General features: G+C 39.5%; 1 protein-coding gene across 3 annotated transcripts in view; it reads left to right on the top strand.

Moving 5' to 3' along the window:
- The window catches only part of rab3c (RAB3C, member RAS oncogene family), a 158,880-nt gene that overhangs the window by 11,921 nt on the left and 120,635 nt on the right, over window positions 1–26,324 (top strand). For all 3 annotated transcript variants that reach the window (XM_062972394.1, XM_008102880.3, XM_062972393.1), the window contains exon 2: window positions 7,253–7,480. In XM_062972394.1, coding sequence (XP_062828464.1) covers window positions 7,253–7,480 — 228 coding nt within the window. The remainder of the gene's footprint in view (window positions 1–7,252; window positions 7,481–26,324) is intronic.

Genomic DNA, 26,324 nt, shown 5'->3' with positions numbered 1-26,324 from the left:
GAACTCTCCTCCAACACTCTCCTCCAACATATTTCAAATGAGTTTTTTCTTCTTCCTAACAGTTTTTCATAGTCATACATAGAAATTAGAAATATGATGGCGTGGACATACAAGGTATTCAGTAATATATAGTATGATGTAATGGTTAGCTCACCAGGATGACAGGCTTTAATGAATGATCCCTTATCAGCCAAGAGGCTCACTAGTAATTGTGGACCATTCACAATTTCTCATTCTAGCCTACTTAACAGGGTTGTTCAGTCTGATTAAAAGGGAATTACGCTTTGTACATTTCTCTGAGTTCCTATATGCATGTATGCATTTGATATCCTGCCTTTCTTCCAGTGCAGGATCTAAGGCAGCTTACAACCCAAATAAAAATGAAATCCAACTAAAAAAAATAAATTAAAATGTTAAAGAACAGCTTTGAAAACAAGTAAATCATCATTTGAATACCAAGCACTAAAATAAAAGAGTCTCAGAACATTTTTAAAAACCTAACATTTTGCTGCAGATTTGCAGCTGCTAAATAGACTCCTGAGTATGCTCTAGAAAAATCCGTTTTCATTTGCTTTATTTTGCTGCATATGATTAGGTTGAAAGCTGCTACAGAAGAAGTAGATGGGTCTATCACCGGAATACGGAGGGCACACTCTTCTGCCAATGTGCAGAATCATGTATTTCCTTTCTGCATGAGTGTGTCCAGTCCAGAGTAGTTACCAATTCCTTATGCAAACTGTCATTAATATAGAATAGAGTCCTCAATTCACCCACAAATGTACGTGAAAACAATTGGATGTTGTCTCTCTAAATGGAATAAAATTGCAGTGAAAGGCTTATTAATCTGCTTTGTGAGAGGACTCTGTAAAATTGCCCAGGATTTGCTTTGTGAGTCAGGTGGTTTCAGGAGTGACTGTGTGTTGTTTATGGATATAACTGTTTGCCCTGTGGGGAGGTATTGGCAAAGTCACCACAGACCTATTTTTGTTGCTGTTATTGTTTTCACTGTTGTGTGCAAGTTGTTTCTAATAGGCAAACCTATCACAAGGTTTACAGGGTCTGAGAGTGTTTGACTCTCTAAAGCCCCTTCTACACTGCCCTTTACTTCAGAATATAATCCCAGATTATCTGCTTTAAACTGGATTATATCAGTCTCCACTTCCAGATAATCTGGGATCAGATCCTGGGATATTGGGGCAGTGTAGAAGGCCCTTAAGAGTCATCAAATGTGTTTCATGGCTGGGCAGGGAATTGAATCCTGTTACAGACCAACACTCAAACCACAGCACCATGCTGGCTCTTACTTGGGCATTCCTGTTTAGATACTCATAAATTGTATCCATGAAATGGGACACACATGAACTTCTCCCCTCCAATTTTCTTACAAAAGGGTTCTCCATAATTAGGCAAACTGTAACCACATCTAATCAAACATGGTTGCAGTCTTCCTTCAGATCATCCCCAAAGAAATCCATTACACAGATATAACAGTCTCGTACCATTCCAGCTGTTATGGCTCCATCCTATGAAATCATGGGATTTGTAGTTTGGTGAAATGTGGTATTTAGAATTTTCTGCTGTAGAGCTGAGGTATGCTCCCTTGAAATACAAAACCAGAGTATTCTAATAGAATTCAGAGGCCCCATAGGTAAAGGTAAAGGTTTTCCCCTGACGTTAAGTCCAGTCATGTCTGACTCTGGGGGTTGGTGTTCATCTCAATTTCTAAGCCGAAGAGCCGGTGTTGTCCGTAGACACCTCCAAGGTCATGTGGCCGGCATGACTGCATGGAGCGCCGTTATTTTATATATATATATATATATATATATATATATATATATATATATATATATATAAAGTATAGAGGCCCCATACACTGTATATAATACACTGTATTATATGTCAGTGTAGATGGGGACTAAGTATCTCACCTATATATTTCAGGATTCTATACATAGAGCTACATAAGTCAAAGTGATATCAAGATGCCTAGTGAGGATACAATCCTAGTTAATGTGCAAAGGGTTAGGGGTTGCAAAGTGCACATCCAAACTGAACATGCAAGGAATTTATTTCTACTTGCTGGGACCTGGAGGCCATCATGATCTCTTTGAACACACCCAGCTGTTAATAAATGAGGAAAAAGTAAAAGGAAGCACAGCAAGGCTTCAGACAGGAGTGGTTATGTTATATCAAAGGGATGAGTGGGAGTTTGTTTCTGTATAGCAATAGTACTAGAAATTCATGAATCAGAGGATGTTGTGAATCATGATGACATACACACAATGAATTGAGATCCTGTGCTTTGAAGTGCTCTGCAATTTATCTGCCTGGAAATGCCAGTGATCCAAACTTCCCATCACCAACAGCAGATGTTACCTGACATGTCACATTATTTTTCAGAAAGAATTGCAAGGACAGAAAGCACTTGGATAAACATCCATCTCAACTCACCACCTAGAAACAGGGTCTTCTGTACCCCACAACATGTGTTCTAGATTAGTCTGTATTTTTTATTTTACCCTCGCAAGAACAAAGAGCAGGTGTTTGCAAAAGCCAGTCCTATCATTAGGCAGAATGAGGGAATTATTTCCAGCAGCAGAGTTTGGATATCATGAAAGGATGCAAAATTGCTAGGAAATTATGATTATTTCATTTTTCTGTCACAGTGCTTGTGGGATTTTCTGTTTCAGGGAGCAAAATAACACAGTTGGTACTAGATACTTTATACTTGGGCTCTTAGGGGGAAAGGGATCATTTTCTGATCACCCTCAAGGGGGGAAATGCCTTGCATCCTGGCATATGCCATATATATGACACAACCTCTGTTATCTGTGTTGGGGTGTGTTCCTGATCTTACTATGGAAAGAAGAAACTTTAGCTAATATCAAAGCCTGTTGAAATGATGTGGTATGCTTCCACTGGGCATTGCCAAAGGGCCATGCTGGAGGACCTAAAAATACCTAAAGATTACATATTTTGTTTGACAGAGGCAGGTGAAACCACAGATACTGGTCCTGTAGGTATGGGAGTTATATTGTATTTTGAAAAAGGGACATGTTCAGGTTTAGAAGCCTGTTGTAGTGGCTGGTTTACATGATCTGTGGCTATGAGCTACTTAACTGAATGTTTCTAGGGCAGTTGTGTTAACCAGAAAAGAAAAGAAATTGCTATGTGTACCAGCCAGACCTTTTAGGCAGTCTGGCCATTGGCCTGTGGAGTCCCACAGGGTTTGATTTTATCCCCCATGCTTTTCAACATCTGCATGAAACCACTGGGTGAGGTCATCCAGCGTTTTGGGATTCAGTGTCATCTGTATGCATGACACACAACTCTATTACTCATTTTCACTGTATTCCAAGGAAGTTCCCCGGGTCCTGGACCAGTGTCTGGCAGCTGTGATGGGCTGGATGAGGGCTAACACTGAGGCTTAATCCAGACAAGACAGAGGCCCTCTTGGTCAGTCGAGAGGCTCATCGGGGTATAGGGTTGCAACCTGCACTCCCCCTGAGGACACAGGTCTGCAGTTTGGGGGTCCTTCTGGACTCAGTGCTGACACTGGAAGCTCAAGTTTTGGTGGTGACCAGGAGGGCCTTTGCACAGTTAAAGCTTGTGGCCAAATGTGTTTGTACGTCAAAAAAATCTGACTTGACCACAGTGGTCCATGTCTTAGTTACATCTTGGACAGATTACTGCAATGCCCTCTATGTGGGGTTGCCTTTGAAGACGGTCCAGAAACTTCAACTGGTATAAAGAGCTGTGGCGAGGTTGCTGATTGGAACAAATTATAGGGAGCACACCACCCCCTTCCTAAAGCAGCTCCATTGGTTACCTATATGTTACTGGGCCCAATTCAAAGTGCAGGTTATTATCTATAAAGCCCTAAATGGTTCAGGTCCAGCCTATTTATGTGACCATATCTCCCTCTATGAACCTGTATGGGCCCTGAGATTGGCCGAGGAGGCCCTTCTCACGGTCCCATCTCAGTTGTGAGCGTGGTTGGTGGGGAGGAGGGAGATGGCCTTCTCGGTAGTGGCCCCTGGCTCTGGAACGCCTTCCCCAGGAAAATTAGGCAGCCTCCACACATCTAATATTCCGGAAGTAATTGGAAACCTGGCTTTATAAACAGGCCTTTGATAATGAAAACACCAACAGCCGGATAACCTAATTGGACTATACTTTTAAAACTGGACTTTGGTCTCACTAACTTAAGCAGTGGTAGAGACATTTTAATTATTTTATACCATATAATTCTGGTTTTAAAGGGTGATATCTATTTTTTAGTTTAATATGTTTTGTTTACTTTTCACTTCTATTGATTGTTTAGTTACTTGTGTTGATTCTATTTAAATTGGTTATTGGTTTATTGTTTTATTATCATCATTTTATTTTTATTATTGTTGTTCTATTTATACTGTTGTAAGCTGCGCCAAGTCCCCTTGGGAAGATGGAGCAGGGTATAAATAAAGTTATTATTATTTATTAATATCTTTATGAATCCTCATATATATTTCTTAGACATTCTGCCAAGTTGGGATCTTCTGTCTGAGACCTAGACAGAAACATCTACTTAGCCATAATATTTACTGGTTTTCCTTAGGCTAGTCCCATTCAAAAAGAGGCAGCCTTTCTGCCTATGGAACCAAGGCATATAGGCTTGTAGATCAAACTGAGAGCTGAGCATAGAAACAAACTGGAATCCAATGAATTTGGTTCAAATCTGGTGATATATGAGATCTATGCTAGGTGACAGTGTGGAACCTACATTTTGCACTAACTGTGACTTGTTAACACTTTTCAAGGGCAGTACCACAGAGAGGAAATTACAGTAGTCTAATTGAGAGGTAATTATGGATCACTGTAGCCAAGTCCACCTATCTCAGAAGGTCATAACCCACCTCATGGAGTCATTGCAAATGATGATGGGGAAAAGCTCTTGTTGGCCACCCAAAGCTCCTTGGAAAAAAGACAGGAAATGATTGTAATTAACATACTATACTGGATTTGGTCTTGCTTGAACACTTAAGCATACTATCAGAGGACAAGTGCTGAATATTCTGGATACCACTAACAGAACTGCTCCACTTACTCAGGAAATGCTCAGCTAACACTCTGTTGGAGCAATGTCAAAGCACAAATCAACATAATGCTGAGCAGGCATTAGAAACAGGAGATAAATACTGTGATAAAGCTAAGGAGGATGAAGCTTTTTATGTTATTTTATGTGCTCACTTTAAAAAAACCCACAGGTTTTCTGTCCTTATGCAACATTTGCATTTAACATTTTTTCTTTACTTCATGTGAATACATTCAACAAATGCTCATGTGCACAAATATTTCAGAACATTTAGCTGCCTAGCTGCACCAAGGGTTTTATTACACAGGGTGGCTAAAGTGCAATTAAAGCAGGATAAAAACACTTTTTGATGGAGCGTATGATGATGTTGTTGTTATGTTTATTTATACCCCACTTTTTCTCTCCACAAAGAGACTCAAAGTGGCTTACATTAAAAGCATTTCAATACAATTTAAAATCTACAAATATACAAACATTAAAACAGAATTAAATATCAGTAGTATTAAAAAAATTCAGTTAAAAACCATAAAAACATATTCAAAACTAAAAACCACAGTAGCCCCTGACTTGATCTCAAAAGCCTTCTTCTTTAAAGGCCTGACCGAATAAAAAGGTTTTAGCTTACCACCTGAAGGACTGATTTGTGATTGGATCATCTCTTTTCAAGGATGGGGAAAACCCACAGATGCATCCAATATCATTTCGGTCCATTGCTTCTAACTATACAGTAATGCCCTTCTATTGCAGTCCTGGTATTTCAAAGTGAAGGAAGATCTCATGAGAATGTCAAAACTACATGATTACACCATTGCAACAAACAAACAAACAAACAAAAAGAAAAATAACATAGTATTCATGTGCCAGATAGGACAAACATAAGTGGGAAGCAAGTCTGTGTGGAAGACTGATCTTGGGAATGTACATCAACAAAATGCCAGCATTGAACAATTATGCCAAGGTGTGAAAAAGATTATTGCAACAATGATATGTTTCCATTTGCTTAAACAACATGATTGCAACAAGACAACAGGCATATGTGATTAAAGTCCAAAGTCGTCTATTGCTTCTCATAGCAATTATTTCCAAAAACAATCACAGCTCTTCAGGAAATGTTCCACAATATTATCCTGGATGTGATGTGAGTTTAGATTGGGTTCAGTGACCAGCTATGGTTGCACTGTGGAAATGTTCTTTGACATTTCTTGGAATGAATATTGTTGAAGGCTTTCACAGCTGAAATCACTAGAGTGTTGTGTGTTTCCTGACTGTACAGCTGTGTTCTAGCACTATTTTTTCCTGAAGTTGCACCTGCATCTGTGGCTGGCATCTTCAGATGATCTGATTGTAGTAAAGCAAGTAGAGTGTCTGTCTGTCTGTCTATCTATCTATCTATCTATCTATCTATCTATCTATCTATCTATCTATGGAATGTCCAGGGTGGGAGAAAAAAAACCTTTGTTAAACAAGTACAGTAGAGTCTCACTTATCCAACACTCGCTTATCCAACATTCTGGATTATCCAATTAGTCAATTTGTTAGTAGCCATGTTTTTGTAGTCAATGTTTTCAATACATCGTGATATTTTGGTGCTAAATTTGTAAATACAGTAATTATTGAATATTGAACTACTTTTTCTGTCAAATTTGTTGTAAAACATGATGTTTTGGTGCTTAATTTGTAAAATCATAACCTAATTTGATGTTTAACAGGCTTTTCCTTAATCCCTCCTTATTATCCAACATATTCGCTTATCCAACATTCTGCCAGCTCGTTTATGTTGGATAAGTGAGACTCTACTGTATAAAGGGTGCAAGTAGCAAGCTAGATTTGTGTGTAGATCCCATTCAACACCCCAATTCATGTTATGCTGATTAACCAGATAAGGTCCTCTGTTGCCTATGTTATCAGTGCTTAGGTTTGGCACTCCTACCATTTCGTCTGTTGTATGTTTTCTTTGCCAGTATTTTCTGGAAGAGAAATGTAGTATTCATTGTGGATATCTGGATTTTGGGAGATGGGATGAATAGCTTATTTATCACAATTGCCCTCTTCCTCCTGCATTTATTGCTGATAAGATTAATTAAATATAAACACTTTGGACTTATCCGATACCAGCATGGGAGATAAATATCTGACAAATACTTATTTCTAACCTCTTCCCCCTTCTGTCTATTCCAGATGGCATCTGCCCAAGACACAAGATATGGCCAGAAGGACACATCAGACCAGAACTTTGACTACATGTTCAAACTGCTCATCATTGGTAACAGCAGTGTTGGGAAAACATCGTTTTTGTTCCGTTATGCTGACGATTCATTTACATCAGCTTTTGTAAGCACTGTTGGAATCGATTTCAAAGTAAAAACTGTTTTCAAAAATGAGAAAAGAATTAAGCTACAGATCTGGGTAAGTAACATTATTCCTTGTTTCCTTTTAAAGATTTCTACTAATCATTGGTTTTTTAATCAGGTTAGATGGACTCATGACCTGGATTGATTTATCTTCTTTCTTTCATTCTTTCTTTCTTGCATGTATGTGGCTTCACTTCCTTACTTCAGTCATCTTCTGGCAATATTGCTTGGATAGGTTGTTTTCTAATGGTGTGATTATTTTTCTTCGTAGCAATGAGTCTGTCTAGATCAGAAGTGGTAATGGTTATAACTTGTGAAGTTCTATATGCCTTCGGTCCAGATTATCGAAAAGCCCATGTCTCCTGATATGAGCCTACCAATTTTTTTACAATTTAGAGTGGTGTTCTCTCCACCACACTACCCTCCCAGGCCTGTCTGTTTGTCAGACCCCTGGCAGCAGGGCACCAAGAACCATACACGGAAGCCAATCTCTATCTAATATCTTTATTAAGGAAATATATAAAAGTAATAAAAACAAGTGAAGAATATAGTTCAGAAGCAGACCTTTCAAATGAGGTCAAAATTAGTCCAAAAATGTATTGTCCAATAAATGATATTAGAGTTCAAAGTTTAAATCCAATACCGAAACACACACTATTGCCAAGCAATAGTGTGGGGAAATGACAGAGTCTTAGGAGTCCAAGGAAGCTTGACAACAAGGCTGGAAATAATCTTGGTTCTTTAACAAGGTCCGTGACTAGGTACAAGGCAAACAGTGAATCTTGGAACAAGGTCCGTGGTTAACAGCAAGGCAAGGCAGTTCTTGAATTCTTGATCCGGGAAGCAAGGAACTGGGGTTACGAAGTCCACACACGATCTCACTCCTGAAGCAGCTCTGTTGACTCCACAAAGATTCTCCCGCATCAGGCACCTATATTGGGTCTCGTTTTCCCGCCAACAACCTCTTTCCCTAGAGAACGGGAAGCGAAACCCAACTTTGTCCAGATGCAAGACTCCTTAGAATTTCCCAAGGGAAACAGGTCTAATCAGCCTGTTGTTTGGCTGCAATCCGTAAACTCCTGCGATTCTGTTCCCTGATTCCTCTGTCAGCACAATAGGATTCTCTCCTAGGGAACGGAGGCGAGGAATGTCCAAGGTCTGTTTTACTGAATTCTTGGGTACAAACATCAAAATCCGGCAGGAGAAAAGACTCCGGCTCTTGTTGAACCGGCGAAAACCCCATGTTTTCATCTTCATCTGCCTCGATGGCACTAGGAACAGGACTACAAGGCCCATGAGGCATCACACTGTTTAAGAACAAGAAGGAATGCCTTATTGGTGGTTGCTCCAAGTCTGCAGACCTCCCTCCCAAGAGAGATAGGGTTTGCTTACTCTCTTTACTGTCAGGCTAAGATCTTGCTATTTAAGCATGCCTTTTAGCTGTAATTGATAAGTAAGGAGTAACATGCAACAAGTGAACTGTTTTTATTACGTAAGAAGTGTTCCATGTTTCTAATTTTTAAAAATTGATATATTAAAAAGGTTTTAAAATGGGATTTATTCTTTAAAACTTTTTACAATTTTGCACTATGCATTGTTTTAGCTATTTTGTTTTAACCCATTGTGTAAGGTGTTTTGAGCCCTATTTGGGAGAGAGGCAGGATATGAATAAAATAAATAAATTATGACTCTCCAGGTATTGTTTGAATACTACTGCCTGCAGCTCTAGCCAATGCAGCCCAATGGAAGAGAATGACAGAGTTGCAGATCCATAGCATCTTGAAAAGTGCAGAAATCCCACCAGGATCTTGATCAGAAGTGAGCATAATATGGCCTCTAGACCCAACGCCTATGGTCCTGAAGCATTCCACCAGTTCCCCAAAGATCCACAACTCTTTATTTTTTTTAAAGGGGCAGTTTTGGGGTAATTTTTGCCTGATGAAAGTTCCCCAAACATGAGTGAACACATGAAAAACCCGACATCCTCACACATAGTATATTCTACCACTCAAGAGCCCTGCATTTTCCAAAATACCAAAAATACTTCCATTCTTGATTTCTGTCCCTTACAAAATGGCAAAATGAAGTGATGTGATGTTACTTCCCAGCACCATTTTGAGAGAAACTGAAGTAATTTCTTGTTGCCATTTTGTGAGGGATTACAAAGGAGAATAGGGGTATAGGGGCTTTCTTGGGGTGGGGAGGTGGCGTACATACTACATGGAGTATGGAGAAAATTATCCCCTGGCCCCCACACAGTTGCCCACTCCTCCTCTCAACCAGGAGCCGACAGTTTTCACAATAAATATAAAATGAAGGCCACCATTTCAAAGGGGGCGGAAGCATTTTAAATTATCCAGCTGGTGTAAGGGAACTCTAAGTTGAATGCACAAAATTATAGGAATGTATGCATATGAGCATGTGTATTCATAGCATACATGCATTGGGTTGCATCCATCAGGGGATATTTATTTATTTAACACTGGAATCCAGTAAAAGGGAAAACGTCCCACTTCCCATTGCAGGCTCCCTCACCTCCCAATGCAAGACAAAAATCTCCTCAAGAGTGCTGGGAAAGCTGGTTTCCTTGTTCTGCTGGGAAGGTGAGCCGCTCAGTTTCCCAGCAACACACCAGAATTCAAATATGCAACACTAAAGCGCCATTTGTCAATCGGTCCCTGCCCCCAAGTCCATTATGATATTGAAGTAGCTAATGAATACATACAATACCTTTAAAGAAACAATACATTACCCAAAGCAACAGTGGAAAATGTACAGCTGGAGAAAGTAAAATATAAAGCGTACCACTGTGCAGTGTTAAGTAGCCCCCTTTCCACAGCACAATATTATTTTGTATTAAAGGTAAATTGATTTGTGTACATCCAACTGAATTACATCCATTTTTAATTATGTTTTCTGCTTTTAGATATGGTTTTGCTCCTAATATTTCTGAAGTGGAAGTTTTTGGGGAAATACATACTCTTGATCCATTGTGCAGTTAATGGACCTGGATATGGGGTTGTGTTACTGATGGGGAACTACAAAAATACAGGTCATTCGGCTACCCCATCTGACAAAGAACAGGAAAATATAATTGGTCTTGTTGATCCCATTTCCTAGATTTGCTGGCAGCCTTGATCCTTCATAGGCCAGCTTCTGATTTGTCCCTTTCACCATCCTCTATATTTCATCACAGATCTTCTCTAATAAGAACAGGTCCACATCTTTGGTTCTGGCAGTCTCTCTCATTGCCTACATTTGGATGTAATGATAAACATTTGTTTATAGTTAACCTATACATGTTAACTATTAACTATAGTAATAGTAATAGTTGAAAGCTAAGCTATATTTATATATTAACATATTATATAGTAATATAAGGAGATTAACATGTTCTCCTGGCCACATACATTGGATGAGAAGAGGGCAAAAGGAAGCCTGCAGGATCATGGCAGCTAATTTTTCCAATGATAAACTAAAGTTTCCAGTGTGACTAGAAGAGTGGTAGATCATTTCTTTTTAAATTACTTCATTCGTGTCCCGTTACATCTGGATCCCCAATTGTAAATAATGTTAACTTGCCTTTTGCAGAAAATCACAAACCATGATTTAAAGTTGTTGTTTTTTCACCATGGCTAATCAAAGCAGAAGCAAATGCTTGTGAATTTCTTTCTTGCAGCCATTATTTAGAGGAGAGAGGAGAGTACACAACTCAAACTGTTAGTGTAATTTGTTTCCATAATAATAAACTATGGATAATCTCTACATCTGAATATATATAGTGTTCTTTGATAACATTAAATTATCAATATCACTCATGCCTTTTTAATTTCCTTCCTCTGGAAAAGATAGTTGACATAATTTCAACAGACAAGATTGGAATGGCACATGATAATAAATTGCATCCTGTGTTACATGGTGAATGGCTTTCCTTTCATAGATAGCATACACCTCTTTTATTGTGAATAGACTTGGGAATATATCAACAACTGATCAAGACAGTTCTTGAAAAATAGATGCAAGGCATTGCATTTTATTCTACTAGATGTAAAGCAAAATTCTAGCAGAGTACTTTCCCCAACTATTTTCCTTATTGACTGCAAATATGTCCTACAGCAAAGTGTATGAAACCAATTCATGAAGGAGATGTGCAAATGTCCTTCTTCAGTCCTGCACATCCCTATCATAGTTTCTGCAGCTCACAAACAACATTTTTGGAGTTAAACATTTACAATGAGAAGACACATTTGAGGCAGAATGAAGTCGTTGCATTGTGACAGTGGTGAGGAACAATGAAAAGCCTTCACTCGTGGTGATTGTAGTGAGCACCACTAATGGCAGGGACCCTGGTCATTTTCTAGACCAGCAAAGGTCAACTGACACCAGTTAAGAGAATGGTGCAGTAAGGCAGCCTGTAGTAAATTGGACCCAATTGTTGCAAAGCAATGTTTTCTTCAGAAATAACTTGCAAGAAAAGAGAAAAGGTGAAGAAAGACAGAGGTAGCCATAGGCTGGGAGCATGCTAGATAAAGAGAGGGGAAGGAGGCTGTTCACTCTAATTTGGTGCCCCTCCCTAAATGTATCACACTACAAGTCTTCACATACTCATTCAGCACATTCACTGATCGTGTTGCTTGGAATGCTAAGAGCTGTAGGCCAGTATTTTAGGAGGTGACTGGGTTGGAGAAGGCTGATATATTAAATTCAACTTGGAGCTGAGTGGTTTTGGGTCAGTCAGTTCCCAATTTTCTCTTTGGTCTGCTAAACTGCATTGCCTCTTGGGATGAGACTTGATGAAAATTTTCAAAATGGCCTCCCGGAAAAGCCTTGTCATTACACAATGAATTGCAGCACTGACTGCCCCATTTTGTTGTCCATTCATTTAGATTTAGTGTTTTTGCATTAAGTGATCTGTATTGCACTTAAGGCCGCTTAAGTAAAAAGATATGACAGCTACACCCTTGAGGCAGCTAATGAAATATGATATGAATCTTGCGAAAGCTGTTCCGGTGTGCAGATTTCAAATAAATGGAATAGTTTTCCCTTACATCATAACTTGCAATGATAGCTATATTATTATAAGTGTATAGGAGCTATAACTGTAGGACTACACTATACCCCATCCTACTCCTTTCATACAACTGCCTTCAGCAATAATATCTCTGTGCTGTGCGTGTAATTTTTAAATCATGTCCTAAGAATCCCATATAATAATTTGCAACAGTATATATCAATGAATAAAAGTACTTGCAGGCTTTATGGCAGATTTATTAAATACTGTGCTTTGTTTACTCATTAGTTACAATATTGCTATACCTAAATCCTAAAAATCAGCATGGTGTAGTGATTTTTGCATTGGACTGCATCTAGATTTCAGTTCTCCACTTAGCCATGAAAACCCACTGCGTGACATGGAGAAAATCATATCGTTTCAGCCCCCCCAAAAACTATGTGATAATGCTACCTTAGGGTCGTCATAAGTCAGAAATGGTTTGAAAGCACACAACTGCAATAAACCAAAATCCTACTTAATAGTGGTGGCTGGGGTCTTCCAAATCAGTGAGGTGGTGATGCATTCTGGGCTTTACGCTGAACTTTAATCAAGATATCCAAGATCCTATTTCCCAAATAGACATATCATTGCAGGTGGTTCTTTTCCATTTCAGACTGCACCCGAAACACTAGAATTGATTTCTTGGTTTCCTAGGTTAAAAAATAGTGTGAGGATTGGGTGCAAGAATGGTGCAAAGGAGAAAGGTCAAATTCCAATTTTCCCAGACCTTTGTGTTTGATACTGTGACAGATCCCTTCTCCCAGGCTGGCCTCACAGTTCCAACTTTTTAAGCATGTTTTATGTTTTATATTTTATACTGTATTTAATTGGGTGTAATACATTTTTATATGTTGGTGTTTTTAATGATGTGTCGGCATCGAATTGTTGCCAATTGTACCTGAGTCCCTTCGGGTGAGAAGGGTGAGATAGAAATATTGGAAATAAATAAATAAATAAACTTTTTAAATCATTCCACTAAATTTGTCCTTGTTCCCAGACTTAATCCCTCTCTGGATTGGGTGCCTGGGCCTCAGGATGTTCCTTCAGTGTGGATCTGTAGCTATGATGTTGTGTGGGTTCTTTATGGTAGGCATAGCTTTATTCCTTTATTACATTAACTTTTGAATATTCTGTTCTTCAAGGCTTTCCCTTCTGACCAACTGTTTTACCTCTCAGAAATCCAAACCCTATCTTTGTGAACTGTCTCCTCCTCTGTCAAATCCACAGTCTGTCTCTTTTAAAGCCAGCCCCTATCTGTCTCAGCTCCAAAGCTGGTCTAGCTCTTTCAGATGTAAGCCTCTGCTTTTGTTACATTCTTTTCACCCACAGTCAGACTTTACAGACTCCCTGAGCTGTGATTGCCTGAATTCAGCAAAAGTTGCCCCACACATCCTTCATAGTTACTTTGATTTTTCTGTTTTAAAAGATTTGAAGCTGTCTTGAAACCCATGATAGGAGAAAAGCGGGATATTAAAATAAATACAATAGGCCTTCCACATATGTAGATTTCAGTTTTGTACATGGAGTTATTTGTAAATTAGATCAGTAAATTCTCTCAAGTAATCTTTAGGTCCTCTAGTGCAATTCGAGGGTCAGCTTCTAGCAGGAGTTTACTGTAGAGTTGTGCTGGATGACCTAGCTGTTCCTAGAGCAATGGTTCCCAACCTTTGGGCCTCCAGGTGTTTTGGACTTAAACTCCCAGAAATCCCAGCCAGTTTACCAGCTCTTAGGAACTGTGGGGGCTGAAATCCAAAACACCTGGAGGCCCAAAGGTTGGGAAACAATGTCCTAGAGAGAACAATTCTCTAGGCATTTATAAGTCTTCCATAATTATTCTATTGGAAGTTGACCATAGAATTATGTAGGGGGGCCCACTGGATTCTGGAGAGGTGTTCTCTACATTTTTTTAAATTCTATTTTTTTCACTTTCACTGTGGCCCATGGCTTCTAATCCCAATAAATGTGTAAGGATGATTGTAAATACACACATAAAATCATAGCAAAAATCATTGTTTGTTAGATCATAATAGGTTCACTTTAGGGTCACCAGAAGTCAGACATAACTTGAAGGCATGCAGCAACAATGGCATCATAAATTAAAGGATAAATATTTTCAAGGCAGAAGTGATTCATGGACTTCAAGCCAGTGATGAATCCACATATGTAGATTATTCCATACTTTATAAAGTAAGGGTCCTCAAACTTTTTAAACAAGAGTGCCATTTCACAGTCCCTCAGACTGCTGGGTGGGAAGGGGGTGGACTGTAGTTTGAAAAAAAATGAAGGAATTCCTATGCACACTGCACATAACTTATTTGTAGTGCAAAAAGACATGAAAGAACAATACAATATTTAAAATGAAGAACAATTTAACCAACATATATCTACCAGTATTTCAATGGGAAGTGTGGGCTTTCTTTTGGCTGATGAGAGAGTCAAGCTAGTTAGGATTGTTGCTGTGAGCCTTCAAGCCGTTTCAGACTTAGGGTGATTCTAAGTCTAAAGTTTAGGGTGGGGGTAAATGACCTTGGTAAATGTAAATGGCCTTGGATGGCTGTATCCGGCTCATGGGCCTTAGTTGGAGGCCCCTGCTTTAAAGGAACGAATGAGGAACAAAATAAGGAAGGACCCTCAAAATTGTCCACTGAAGTTTTGGCAGACTCAGTAGACACAAAACGTTGACTATTGAAGGGCAACTATTGAATAACAGGAGCAAAGGAAATGAAATAAGAGTATTCAGGAAGAGGAAAGACTGGCTGCCTGGTTGGTTGGATCCCTGGAAAAGTATAATGCATACATGAATATATTATGGCAACATCCATTTGTTATGCCGTTCCCTGCATTGTTCAGCAATCCCAATGAACATGAAAACTTGGCTGTGCACCCAGCAGGGTTATTTTGTACTCCATAAGTCCTGCTTTCATAAGTCCTTATTCACTTTCAAAATGCAGTGCAAAATATGTTGCAATCGCTTTCGTCCCTTGATTTACATTTCTTTTCTAATACTAGCTGAAAATTAATCAACTGCTCTGGAGGGAGTTATTGAAATGATCAAAGGCATCGGGGTGGACTGTCTTTGATCACTTCAGCAAGCCATTTTAGGAAGGTTGAACTCGGGGATTGGCTTGACACGTGGCTCCCATGTGTGGGGTATTTAATCTGAAAGTACAAAGTTCTCTTTTGGAAGTGCTGCTATATCTTTTTAAAAATCCTGGAGACTCTCAGCAGTGGTAAATGAGCATCGCTGCTTAAACCAGCAAGAATATTTAAGTATCAGCAGGGCTACCAGGCAGCATTATGATACAGAGAACATTTAAAAATATGTTCTAATCAACAGAAGTCTGGAAGTCAAGAAATCTCTGTTGCTTCTGAAGCCCTTCTCAATATCAACTTCTCAATATCAACCTGTGATATTTTCATCCCCTCTGCTCTTTGGCACAGTAGGCAGTAGGCAGCAGATTATCACTGGTTCAACTGTTGTATCTGGTCCCAAGCCCACAGGCTAGGGGCCCAATGCTGAAAGGGAAAATGTAACTTGCTTTCTCCTCTCCCCCAATCACTTCCTGAATCATCAGTATTTCCCTTCAATCTATGTTGTACCTTGAAACAAAAGATCTACTTGGATATATTTCTTGCTTCTATAAGCAAGTTACTTTGATGGGGCAGGAGAATGTCATAGAGATCCACCAGCAAGTAGATCCACAGTCCAGTATGCACCAGGCAGAAGAAGACTCGTGTCATGATGACCTTTCTCCTCTTATTTCAGATCTTACCAATTCCCCTTATAATTCCAGTACATACTATGGAGATCTTGGCAAAGCCATTAGGCAGAGAAAGAGGGAATGCTTTAAAGCAGAGAGCTGGGGGGTGGGGTACACAAGGCCCCTACATTGACCCAATTAGGACCAGTTGCCAGCTTAGCTGTTCTCCTCCCAGTGCTGTCACATCTGCCAACTTGGTTTCAAAGTCAATTAGCTTTTCCCCCCTTCCCTCCTCATTTCTTTTTCTTCTGTATCTCACCTCTTAGTCTGTAAACCAAACCAGAGCCATCCTTATAAATGTGTGCAATTTCACAGAAAACCATGCATAAATGCATTACGCAACTAAAGAATGTAGGAGGTTCAATTAAAGGATTGATGTGGTTTGAGCACTTAAGCAAAAGTGACAGATTCACCTATTTTCCTTTTAACACCTCGCCCACCGGCAACTGCTCCTTGCCCCAGATGAGTAGGTAAATAGTTTTGCTAATTGGCAGTCTTGTGGGATGGCTTTAAAGAGAAATCAAGGACTGTTTACCCCTTCAATATCCTCTCCCCAAATGTATTTCTCCCCTCTCTCAGAGTTGCTACTGGCACCCTGGAAGCAAGGGAAAGGTTGGATACAGTGTTCTTGGCTTCTCTTCCCTAGAGAACTAACAGCTTGGAATGGGCAGGAGGAAAGAGTTAAATGCCCTCTGAAAGAACACCCCTCCCCAGTCTTCAAAGCGACCTAGTAAGCTTGCTAATTAACAAAACAAAATCTGCAGGAGATCCTAATCACATTTGGTTTAATCCTGAGTTAATTATATTCCATCATTTTTGCTGTAAAAGGGTTATTGCTGGAGGACAACTTGTCCTTTTAACTCTGTGGGTTCTGATAGTATTACTTCCATATCTGAAAAGGTACTGAAAGGGGTTTTGTTTTGTTTTTAAAAGATGTCTCAAAGCATTGAGTCTGCTTAAAACATACCTGCTAGAGGTAAGTTGTATCAATTACCATGGAATTACTGAGGAAACTGAAATGAGAAATGAACTGACAGCTTTTTTGTCTTCAAGTCATTTCCAGTGAAGGTAAACCTATCATGAGGATTTCTTGACAAGATTTGTTTCAAGACAGTTTGCCATTGCCTTTCTTTGAGTCTGGGAGAGTGTGGTTTGCTGAAGGTCACCCAGTGGGTTTCTGTGGCTAAACAGAAATTCAGACCTTGGTCTCCAGAGTCTTAGTCCAGTTCTTAAACCACTACATCATGCTGGCTTTGAACTGACAGGATTTCTGGGGGTTTTTTTGCTTACTTAATAAGGAAAATATGAAGCTGATAGATGTTTTATAATCACAGCTTTGAGAATATGATTAACTGCTCCCAGTGGTGAAATCCCTTCTCCAGTTTCCTTTCTGCCCAATTTGTGTTAATTTTCAAAGAAACCTCTGAAATACCTGCTGTTGTTTTTCCCGCCTAATTATCTGAGGCATCATTCAATTGGCATGTTTACAAGTCTTCATAAAAGAGCAAAACTGCTAAACACAAACTCAGAATACAGAATATGTTCTTCAGTGAAAACTAATCCGCTTTGAGTTGTTGTTTTGTTTTGTTTTGTTTTTTGCAGATCATGCTCTGATATGTAAGGGCTTGATTTCCATTCTGGAATTTGACATCCAGAATGCATACCTTTCCAAGCTCTACACTATCAGCAGAGAAGATTCCCAGACATAAGAATCACGAAACATCCTCCCATGATGCAACTGCACATTCAATAGATATATCTCAAAGCATGGGAGGTGCAGATTTAAACTTTCCAAGTGATAGGTCAGTTTGAATTTCCCCTTCTGAGATCCAGTTCACAAGAATATATTTTGTCACTGAAGGAGCTGTCTTTTATTTCCAGCTGGAAACACACTGAAGCCTTGACATCAGCCTCCGTTTGAGTGGGAGTCTCTTAAGGTTCTCATAAGTTTAGTTTATCATCATCATCATCATCATCATCATCATTATTTATATCCCACTCCTCTCTAAACAGGACTCGAGGTGGCTTACAGAAAATAAAACACAGTACAAAAACCAAAGCAAAAACAGAAACATAATACATAAATGGCAATCTCAAAAACCTAACAGAAAATAAAACACAATACAAAAGTCAAGGCAAAAATAAAACCATAATACGTAAATGGCAATCTCAAAACCTAACAGACTAATATAACAATATATAATGCTGAGGGTCATTTAATTTAAAAGCAACTGGCTCTTCTGGACATCTCTCAGCCTGGTTTTTGAACAAATATATCAAACAGGAAATTTGAGTTAATTCGATTCTCCTCCCTAGACTTCAGCCTGCTGGTAGAAACAGACTAATCTGGTTAAAAGAAGCTTTGAAAGAAGGTTCTATCCATCTCCACATATTTAAAATATAAGTTTGTGTCCTTCTGACCCCAGGCTAAAGAAAAGGAAAAGCCCCTTTGAGCGGTGAGACCACCTGAGGCATCTAGACAAAAAGGGTGTTTAACCTCATAGGGTTGGTCTTATATATGTCCTAGTCTTCCATAGTAAAATATGCAATACTTCTACACTGAGAACAGAGTAAATCAGTTGTTTTGTGAAGATGGATTTCAGATGCATTCCTGGGCTCATTTTCCTGGGAGGAAAACCTACTCCAGAAAGGTGGCTTCATGCAATTTTAAAACAGGTGATAAGGGAAGGCTGTCCAATTCCAGCCTATAAGTGCTGAAGCCGTTTCCTAGTTTATGAGACAGTTACATTTTCCCCTAGCTGTGGTTTTGACCTGCCTCATGATGAGGAATCAGGTACTAAATGTCTGCATCAGAACAAAGGTGTGAAGGCTAGGCTGCCCATTGGGGTTTCTACATTACAGGCAGACTGACTTACAGTGGAAACAACAGCTCTGAGATAAGGATCATAGGACCTAATACAGTAGAGTCTCACTTATCCAACACTCGCTTATCCAATGTTCTGGATTTTCCAATGCATTTTTGTAGTCGATGTTTTCAATAAATCGTGATATTTTGGTGCTAAATTCATAAATACAGTAATTACTACATAGCATTACTGTGTATTGAACTACTTTTTCTGTCAAATTTGTTGTATAACATGATGTTTTGGTGCTTAATTTGTAAAATCACAACCTAATTTGATGTTTAATAGGCTTTTCCTTAATCCCTCCTTATTATCCAACATATTCGCTTATCCAACGTTCTGCCGGCCTGTTTATGTTGGATAAGCGAGACTCTACTGTATTTCATTCCTGGATTCTTTGGCACTGGTTTTTAAAAATGGCTGTTATATATGTCTAAATCTCCATGATATGCATCTGCATATGGGACTTCTGCTTCCTAAGAATATAAGAAGCTGCCTCAGACTATAGTGAAGCCATTGCTTGTTCTGTCTCAGTATTTTCACCTCTGACTGGCAGCAGCTATTTTAAGTTTCACAGTGGAATCTTTCCTAGTCCTATCTGCAGATCTTCTGTAAGAAAAAAGAATGTACCAATACATAGCAATTTCCTTGGAGACCTTTTTAATCCATTGCATCTATCTAACAGAAATTTTTTTTAGTCTACAAAAGCATATGCCAATCAAAATGTGTTTGTCTTTAGGCAACCACAAATCTCGGAGGACTTTTTCTTTTGGTAGTGCATGAAAGTGTTATTTGTAACAGTTCAAAGCAGTTTTGTATCACCAAGCCATAGACAATCCAATATTCAAGTCGAATATCCCTTATCCAAAATGCTTGGAACCAAAAGTGTTCCATATTTATGATTTTTTTCCTGACTTTGGAATGCTTGCTTATCCATAATGAGATAGCTTGGAGATGGGACCCATTTCATTTATGTTTCATATAAACCTTATACACAGAGCCTGAGGGTAAATTCATACACAATATTTGAAATAATTTTTTTGCATGAAAATTTGTGTACTTAGCCACCAGAAAGCTGTCTTAGCCACCCATATGTCACTGTCTTAGCCACTCACATGGACAATTTTGGATGTTGAAATTCTGGATAAGGGGTAATCAACTTGTATCTGAAGTATCTAAATAGTTCAGATTAATATTAATATTATTTGTTCTCCATGAACTGTTTTTCCTCTTTTTCTAATGGATTGCCATGTATTGTGTTCCATCTGCCAACCAGCATCCTAAGATTGATTGTCAATGTAATTTATCTGCTAAGGGTTTCAAATTAGGAAGCTTAAGCGTGTGTTAGGAAGAGTCAGTCAGCTGATGTTGAGATTAGCATTATTGTCTCTGACTGTTGTGTATTATGATGAGTACTGCATGGTGTGCTGTACTGTGTCCCTAGAGCCACAGGGCATTTTAGAAAATGAATATTAACTGGATGGTTCTGGCAGATTTGTTATGGACAACTGATTCTTTTGCTGCTCTGTGGGTGATATGTATCATGAGTGCAGGCTAATATCAGAAACACTTCCTGTCAGTGATTCTCCTTCACCCTGACATTTTTGTGTGTGATCTGAGTCATTAAAACCAGCAGGATGGATTAGGATACTGAACTGAATCTAAGAAATCTTTGCCTTTTGAACAACCATTCTCCGGAGCCTTCCTGGCTTATTAGAAAATTCAGATTGGGGTGTCCACGGGAGAAAGTACCAATTGTACAGGGTGAGGCAGAACATTCAGAACTGAATTGTCCCTGCAGCACAGCACGGATGATACTCCCATTGACGTCAGCAGAGATAGCGCCCAGTGTTTCCAAGAGCAGGAAGAGGGCAACAGATGACATCATGTCAAGTCCATTTATACGCAAATGCATTTACAGGAACAGATTCATACTGTCCTCCTGTAGCACTAAAATCAACAGGGTTGGCTGGTCATTTCTGGTAGAGCAGGAAGCCAGTGGGAATGGAGAGGGCAAAATGAAACCCCCTCTTGCCAAGAAAACCCTATGGTAGAGTTGCCTTAAATCAGAAATTACTGGAAAGCATACAACAACAAAGGACACATCACAGAGCACAGAAGACTTAGGCTTTGTAGGGTTTGATTGGTTGACTTTGCTAAAATTCCAGGATCCATTAAATGTAGCCTTCTGAAAAAGACATATATTTTGAAGTGCTAAATTCTGAATCCAGGATTGTATTCCCTTGTCACATCAAAAGTTGCAAAAGGGGGCTCTAATATCCAGTGGCAGTGACCCTTTGGCTGCCTTCTCTTCTCAAAAGTGCTAGCTTTAGCCTGCCTTTAGGACCCTTTCATGCTTCATGTTTATAGTGCTATGGTTCTACTTTGGCTTTGTCCTGTGCAATCCTAGGATTTGTGGTTTGGTGAGGTACTCTAGATACTGCTTCCTAAACTGCAAATCCTAGGATCCCATGGAATGAATATCTGGCTGTTGTAATGGAAACAGAGTGCTATCATTGTATGATATGGAAAAGTTTCTTAGTGACAGAACACTGAAAGCCAGCATAGGCAGGTTATGGGGGTCAGTTTCACCAGAATCCTCCATGGGCCATACTAGCCCCTGTGAGAGATCAACCAGCTCCTGAAAATAAATCTAAAAGTTGCTAAAAGGTTACTTCTGGGGTTGTTGTATGTCTTTCGGGCTGTGTGGCCATGTTCCAGAAGCATTCTCTCCTGACGTTTCGCCCACATCTATGGCAGGCATCCTCAGAGGTTGTGAGGTATGGATAAACTAAGTCAGGAAAGGAAAGAATATATATCTGTGTAGAGTCCAAGGTGTGGCAAGAGTTCTTTGTCACTGGGAGCCAGCATTAATGTTTCAGTTAATCACCCTAATTGGCACTGGAAATGTTTTGTCCCTTGCCTGGGGGCATCCTTTGTTCAGTCAAGTCCTCATTGTGTTGGTTCCCATCTACTGTTTTGATTTTGGAGTTTTGTAATACTGGTAGCCAGATTTTGTTCATTTTCATGGTTTCTTCCTTTCTGTTGAAGTTGTCCACATGCTTGTGGATTTCAATGGCTTCTCTGTGTAGTCTGACATGATAGTTGTTAGAATGGTCCAGCATTTTTGTGTTCTCAAATAGTATTCTGTGTCCAGGCTGGTTCATCAAATGCTCTGCTATGGCTGATTTCTCTGGTTGAATTAGTCTGCAGTGCCTTTCATGTTCTTTGACTCTTGTTTGGGCGCTGCGTTTGGTGGTCCCTATGTAGACTTGTCCACAGCTGCATGGTATCCGGTAGACTCCTGCAGAAGAGAGAGGATCCCTCTTGTCCTTCGCTGACCGTAGCATTTGTTGGATTTTCTTCGTGGGTCTGTAGATAGTTTGTAGGTTGTGCTTCTTCATCAGCTTCCCTATGCGGTCAGTAGTTCCCTTGATGTATGGTAAGAACACCTTTCCTCTGGGTGGATCTTTGTCTTGACTCTCATGGCTTGTTCTTGGCCTTGCAGCTCTTCTGATGTCTGTGGTGGAGTATCCATTGGCCTGTAGAGCCCAGTTTAGGTGGTTGAGTTCACCTTGGAGGAGGTGAGGTTCGCAGATTCTTTGTGCACGGTCTGTCAGGGCTTTGATTGTGCTCCTTTTTTGACTTGGGTGATGGTTGGAGTTTTTATGAAGGTATCTATCTGTATGTGTAGGTTTTCTGTAAACTGTGTGGCCCAAACAGTAGATGGGAACCAACACAATGAGGACTTGACTGAACAAAGGATGCCCCCAGGCAAGGGACAAAACATTTCCAGTGCCAATTAGGGTGATTAACTGAAACATTAATGCTGGCTCCCAGTGACAAAGAACTCTTGCCACACCTTGGACTCTACACAGATATATATTCTTTCCTTTCCTGACTTAGTTTATCCATACCTCACAACCTCTGAGGATGCCTGCCATAGATGTGGGCGAAACGTCAGGAGAGAATGCTTCTGGAACATGGCCACACAGCCCGAAAGACATACAACAACCCTGTGATTCTGGCCATGAAAGCCTTCGACAACACAAGGTTACTTCTGTTTGAAATATATTTTGACTAAAATAAGACATTAGGCATCCTTTGCTTTAGATGACAACTTTTGGGAAGAGGATAAAACAAATGTATGGGATGGGATTCTAAAGGCATATAAAAATGGCTTGAGTGTGCAAAATGTCCCTACTTTAACATGTTACTTCATAATAGAAAATTTAGCAAAAAGTTGCTGAATGTTTATAAGTATATAATGGATGCCTCCCGTGGAATTCTGGGGCTTGTAGTTGACTGAGGCCCATGAGCTCTCGGGCTGAGAATTCTAACTACCTCTCCCAAAACTGCAGATCCCAGGATCCCATAGGATGGTCCAAGTAGTCAAAGTAGAATCATAACACTATAACTTTGCTGTGTAAAATGGCTCCAGAAGGATCTTTTGTCATTATCCTGCACTAGACAGCCATCAAAGTTGCTATGAAATTCAGGCATAGCATTCCCCAGGCACATCGTAAATTGTGTACCTTTGCATTAAAACTTTAGTTGATTGATTACTAGTAGAACTGATTAAACTGCACACCTCTAGCATTTAGCCTTCCTAGCAAGGAATATGGAAATGCTCTGCTATATCTTCCTTTTAAAAAATAGTGATTGGGAGGGAATTTTCTGCTAGGTCAACATCTGTTGGCACAAGCATTCATCGACTTCAAGGCAATCGCTTTAGATTCCCTTCTGACACAAGTATATGTGACAATGAATCAATGCTGTGTTCCAGCAGTCATAAATCTTTCCAGCAGCAATTACATTTATCTTGCCCTGACAATGGCTCAGTTTAGACGATCATATCTCAACTTATTAAGCTAAGAAACACAGAAGCACTTTATTCTGAAATTAAACCAGACTTTAGAAAAGTTCATTTTTTAGCTTATGACTGCTAGATTCCACTGGCCAGCATGGCTAGTAATTATGCTGTCTAGAGGGTTATGGGAAATGTAATCCACATAAGGAGCATTTGTATAACTTATGAAACAGTTCCCCTCTAGAAAATTATGTTGGTCAGTTATAAAATATGCCAGGATCTTCAACCATGGGTCCTGACTTGTTCCAAATTCAAAGTCCTGACTTGTTCCAAAACTGGTTACTGTTGTTTCTCAGTTTTAACAAGGTTGGAAGCTATTGTGATTAAAGATCTGGTGGTATAATTATGGATCACCATAAAGAGATAACCAAATCAGGCTACCTGAAAGACCCAAAGCATTGTGTATACTTTGACTTAATAGATTGAGACAAGAATGCCCAGCCATCGCCTAAAAATTTCTGATTAGTTGCTAGCTATTTAGACATCAATATTCTGTCAGAAGATTACATCTCTGAACTAAGTCATTTTCAGCAGTATAAAAAGTTAATTGAGATCAATTGGAAATGCATTTACTTTTCAGACCCTACAAAAAGATATTTTGTGAGAAGTGAGCACAAACAAGGGAAATGAGATCTATTTGATTTTGATCTTCAACATATATAGAGAGATTTTCCCCATCATTTCCAAACCATAATTAAGCAATGCTTCTGGTTATAATGGGGTGGGGGTATAGTTATCTATCACACTTATATTATCACACTTATGTATGTGGGCCTGCAATATATTCTGGTATTAAACTGCTGCTACACTAGTTGTACCCTAAGAGAGACATTATACCAGTTGTTCTCTACCTGGGGTCCCCAGATGTTTTTGGCCTTCAACTCCCAGAAATCCTAACAGCTAGTAAACTTGCTGGGATTTCTGGGACTTGTAGGCCAAAAATATCTGGGGACCTCAGGCAGAGAACCACTGCCTTATACGCTGCATAATTATATCAGTTTAACACCACTTTAACTGTAATGGATTTGTAGTTTGTTGGGGCATCAGCATGCTCTGACAGAGAAGTGTAAATACCTCACAGAACTAAAAATCCCAGAGTGACAAAGTATTGAGCTGTGGCAGTTGATGTGGCATCAACCTGTTATAATTATGCAGTATGGGTGGGTCTGAGACATATAAATCTTTAAACACTAAGCATTGGCTGAATTCAGTTTGCAGCAAATGAAGGATAAAGTGGGAGAGCAGGAGAACAGAGAAAGAAAATCAGACTTAAAGGCAGCTGGAAAAGTATGCAACAGAGTTTTAATTTGGACTGCTCTGCCAAATTTGGACAGTTGGGTGATATGCACCTTCTCATCACAAGATTTCCATGTGTTTAGGACTTCCTACAGCATCTGAAATCTTGAGCCATGAGATTACATGAGAGCCATGAGATTACATGAGAGACCCTCCTTGAATATTGGGGTGGGGGTGAATGTGTAAAAAGTCACTCAATTTTTACTCTTTTTAAAATTGTGATATAAGGGTCTTTAAAGATCTCAAGGGACTGCAATTTCAGGGTTTTGGTGCCACATGCACCCTTGGACCACACTTTTTTCTCATTACTTTTAAGTGGCCAAAATAATTGGGGACAAAGGACAGTAATCCTTTCAACATAAGCTTAGTCACTTCTCCCACTTATGTAAAGGGAACAGTGGGAGGATATGACTCAGGCCTTTAGCTGGCAACCATCTTCTCAGGTGTCAACAACATTTTCCAATATCCGTTATTTTCTGTTTACTCTGCCTACTTCTTCAATAGGAATAATTACTTTTGTACTCCTATTGGGATGAGGCTGCTCTTTTCTGCCAAACTCTCAATCCACAGAAGTGATTTATTCTGCTAGAGAGGCTAATGTCTCTCCAGTTAAAAGAAGTAATAAGATTCAGTTCCAATTGGGAGGGACTGTTTGCAAAAGACTGGATGCTGATTCCGTGTGCTTGGTCAGTATATGTTCACACACATGGATAACACACATTGATTTTAGGTTTGTACAAAGGCAGGGGAAGAATCCTGAGGATGAAACAACACATTGCATTCATCATGTTGAATCATGTGTATACGTTTTAAATGAGATCTTGGGCTACCTTGGTATGTTTTGTATGACAGGCCAGCAGTTTGTAGTATTTGCATTTCTCTTCATACTCCTCATTGTAGCTAATTCTGAAATATTAACTGGGTACATCTACACTGTAAAAATAATGCAGCTTGAGAACATTTTAACAGGCATTGCTCAATGCTATGGAGTCATGGGAGCTGAAGTTTTACAAGGTCTTTAGCCTTCTCTTCCAAATAGAACTGGCGCTTATCCA

The sequence above is a fragment of the Anolis carolinensis genome, chromosome 2, assembly GCF_035594765.1.
Source record: "Anolis carolinensis isolate JA03-04 chromosome 2, rAnoCar3.1.pri, whole genome shotgun sequence".
Taxonomy (NCBI): Eukaryota; Metazoa; Chordata; class Lepidosauria; order Squamata; family Dactyloidae; genus Anolis; species Anolis carolinensis.
This window is presented reverse-complemented; position numbering and strand designations above follow the sequence as displayed.